Source organism: Rhinopithecus roxellana, chromosome 20 (assembly GCF_007565055.1).
Source record: "Rhinopithecus roxellana isolate Shanxi Qingling chromosome 20, ASM756505v1, whole genome shotgun sequence".
NCBI lineage: Eukaryota > Metazoa > Chordata > Mammalia > Primates > Cercopithecidae > Rhinopithecus > Rhinopithecus roxellana.
Window position 1 is genome coordinate 10,205,037 of NC_044568.1, and position 2,273 is coordinate 10,207,309.

Here is a 2,273-nt window from a genome sequence, read left to right on the forward strand (position 1 = left end):
CATGGGAGACCACCTCGCGGAAGCACTGGATGTGGCTTCGCTGATGCACGTTGGACCGGGCCCTGGACTAGGCTAGGGGAAGGGCAGGAGGGCGGAATTGGGCCCGAGGGCCGGGCCTGGCCGACCCCCGACTGCTCTGCCTCCATCCAGGCTGGCGGCCCGCAGCGCCTCCCGGTGGCCCTGGAGTGCGGGTTGTACTGTCCGAGATCACCCCCAATTGGGCGAGCTGTGCATGGGGCGTGGCCGAGGCCGTGGTTTGGCTGCAGTTGGCCAGCGGGACCTAAGTGTTGTCTCTGAAGAGCATGGGCGTTAGTCTGGAGGGTCCTGGGAGAGTGATCTCTGCCCCATGAAATGGCATTTAGGTCTAGGAAGCAGGTGTGGGCGGGCCCCTTAGGGCGAGGCGCAGACATACCCCGAAGTGGTTGGATTGTAGACCCCAGTGGGCTGGATCCAACCCCCAAAAGACACTAGAAGGCTGTGTGGCTGAGGAGGGTCTGGCAGGTCCAGTGTTTCGTGGGCTTTACAGGAAGGAGCTCCACCTTCTCGAGTGTGCAGATGCGATCTAGGTGTATCCACCCGATGGGAGTTGTGGGGCCGGGTGGATGCTGCCCCAGTACAAAGCTGATTTGGACCTAGGGCCTCTGGACTGATTCTCAGCTTGCATCTCCAGCAAACTCCTGTCCCCGTTGGCTGCCTTCATCTACTCTCTCACCTCTCTGCCTTCAGAGTAAAATTGCAAGATCTGTGGTGCTTACTGGGATTTGATAGAGTCTCTCGGCATGCACTGTCTATGCAGTGGGGGTCCACGTGCAGCGGGGATCCATGTGCAGTGTGTGCCTCTTCTTAGCCATGCTGGACAGCACCACCCCTGAAAAGCAGCTCCCCTGTTTTACCCAGAGAGCCATCCAGAACCTCCTGGAAAAGGTGACCTGATAGCCAAGTGTCCTCGGATGACAGGCTCAATCCTTTGAACTTTTCCTGTGGGCTGTCAGGACCCATAGAAGGTCTTTGAGCAGGTGAGTTTGGAGCAGACCTGGTAGGCAAGCGAACAGGTGGATGCATGCACTGGAGATTCCATGGGCTCCCCTGTGGACATCTCTTCCCTTTGGGAAACTGCCCTGAGTGAGGGTCTAAGGGCAGGGTTTGCATTGAAATCCTAGCTTTGCTGCTGTCAGCCCAACTTTTAGGCAACAGGGTCTTGGTTAGATGTGACATTTCCAAGTCCATCTTGTATCACAGCCTATCAGCTGCAGCCCACTCATTCAATCTATTGTGGTTCAAGTTCCCAAGAAAAGGAATCGGTCTGGTCTACTCTCCAGGCCAGATTACATTTACTTGCCTAGAAATTGTCTGCCCTTAACTCAAGACTTTGCACTGTGGTTCGCATTTGTAATCCCAACACTTTGGGATGCCAAAGCAGGAGTAGTGCTTGAGCCCAGGAGTTAAAGACCAGCCAGGGAAATATAACAAGACCCTATCTCTACAAAAATTAAAATTAGGTTGGGTGCAGTGGCTCATGCCTGTAATCCCAGCACTTTGGGAGGCCGAGGCGGGTGGATCATCTGATGTCAGGAGTTCAAGACCAGCCTGACCAACATGGTGAAACCCCATCTCTACTAAATACAAAAAGTTAGCTGGATATGGTGGCGCAGGACTGTAATCCTACTTGGGAGGCTGAGGCAGGATAATCACTCAAACCCGGAGGCGGAGGTTGCAGTGAGCCAAGATTGCCCACTGCAGTCCAACCTGGGCAACAAGAGCCAAACTCCCTCTCAAAAAAAAAAAAAATTAAAATTAAAATTAGCCAGGTGCATGCCAGTGGTGCGTGCTTGTGGTCCCAGCTACTTGGAGGCTGAGGTGGGAGGATTGCTTGGGCCTGGGATTGAAACCACAGTGAGTCAACATTGCACCACTGCACTCCAGCCTGGACAACACAGTAAGACCCTGTCTCAAAAAAAAAAAAAAAAAGAAAAGAAAAAAGACTTTGCCCTTGAGTCAAGACTTTACCCTTGGCTAAGATGGATACAGGAGGTGACATGGTACAAAATGCTGCAGCAGAGCGGTGTATGTGCTGGAGGAGGAGTGGACTAGGCCAGTGATTGACATCTCCGTTCCAGATATTTACTTACCTTCCCTGCTGGCCCCTCCATATAGGAGCATTACACGCTCATTCCCTGCTTACAATAGGCTTGGCTATAGGACTTGCTTTGGCCAGTGGAATATGAGTAGGAAGGCAAAGTATTGACTGGGCACAGTGGCTCACACCTGTAATC

General features: G+C 53.1%; 1 protein-coding gene across 1 annotated transcript in view; it reads left to right on the forward strand.

The window, feature by feature from the left end:
• Nucleotides 1-849: 849 nt before the first annotated feature.
• Nucleotides 850-2,273, forward strand: part of LOC115895275 (syntaxin-4-like) — a 5,030-nt gene continuing 3,606 nt past the window's right edge. The window contains exon 1 of the mRNA XM_030925405.1: nucleotides 850-924. Within this exon, the coding sequence (XP_030781265.1) occupies nucleotides 850-924 (75 nt within the window). The remainder of the gene's footprint in view (nucleotides 925-2,273) is intronic.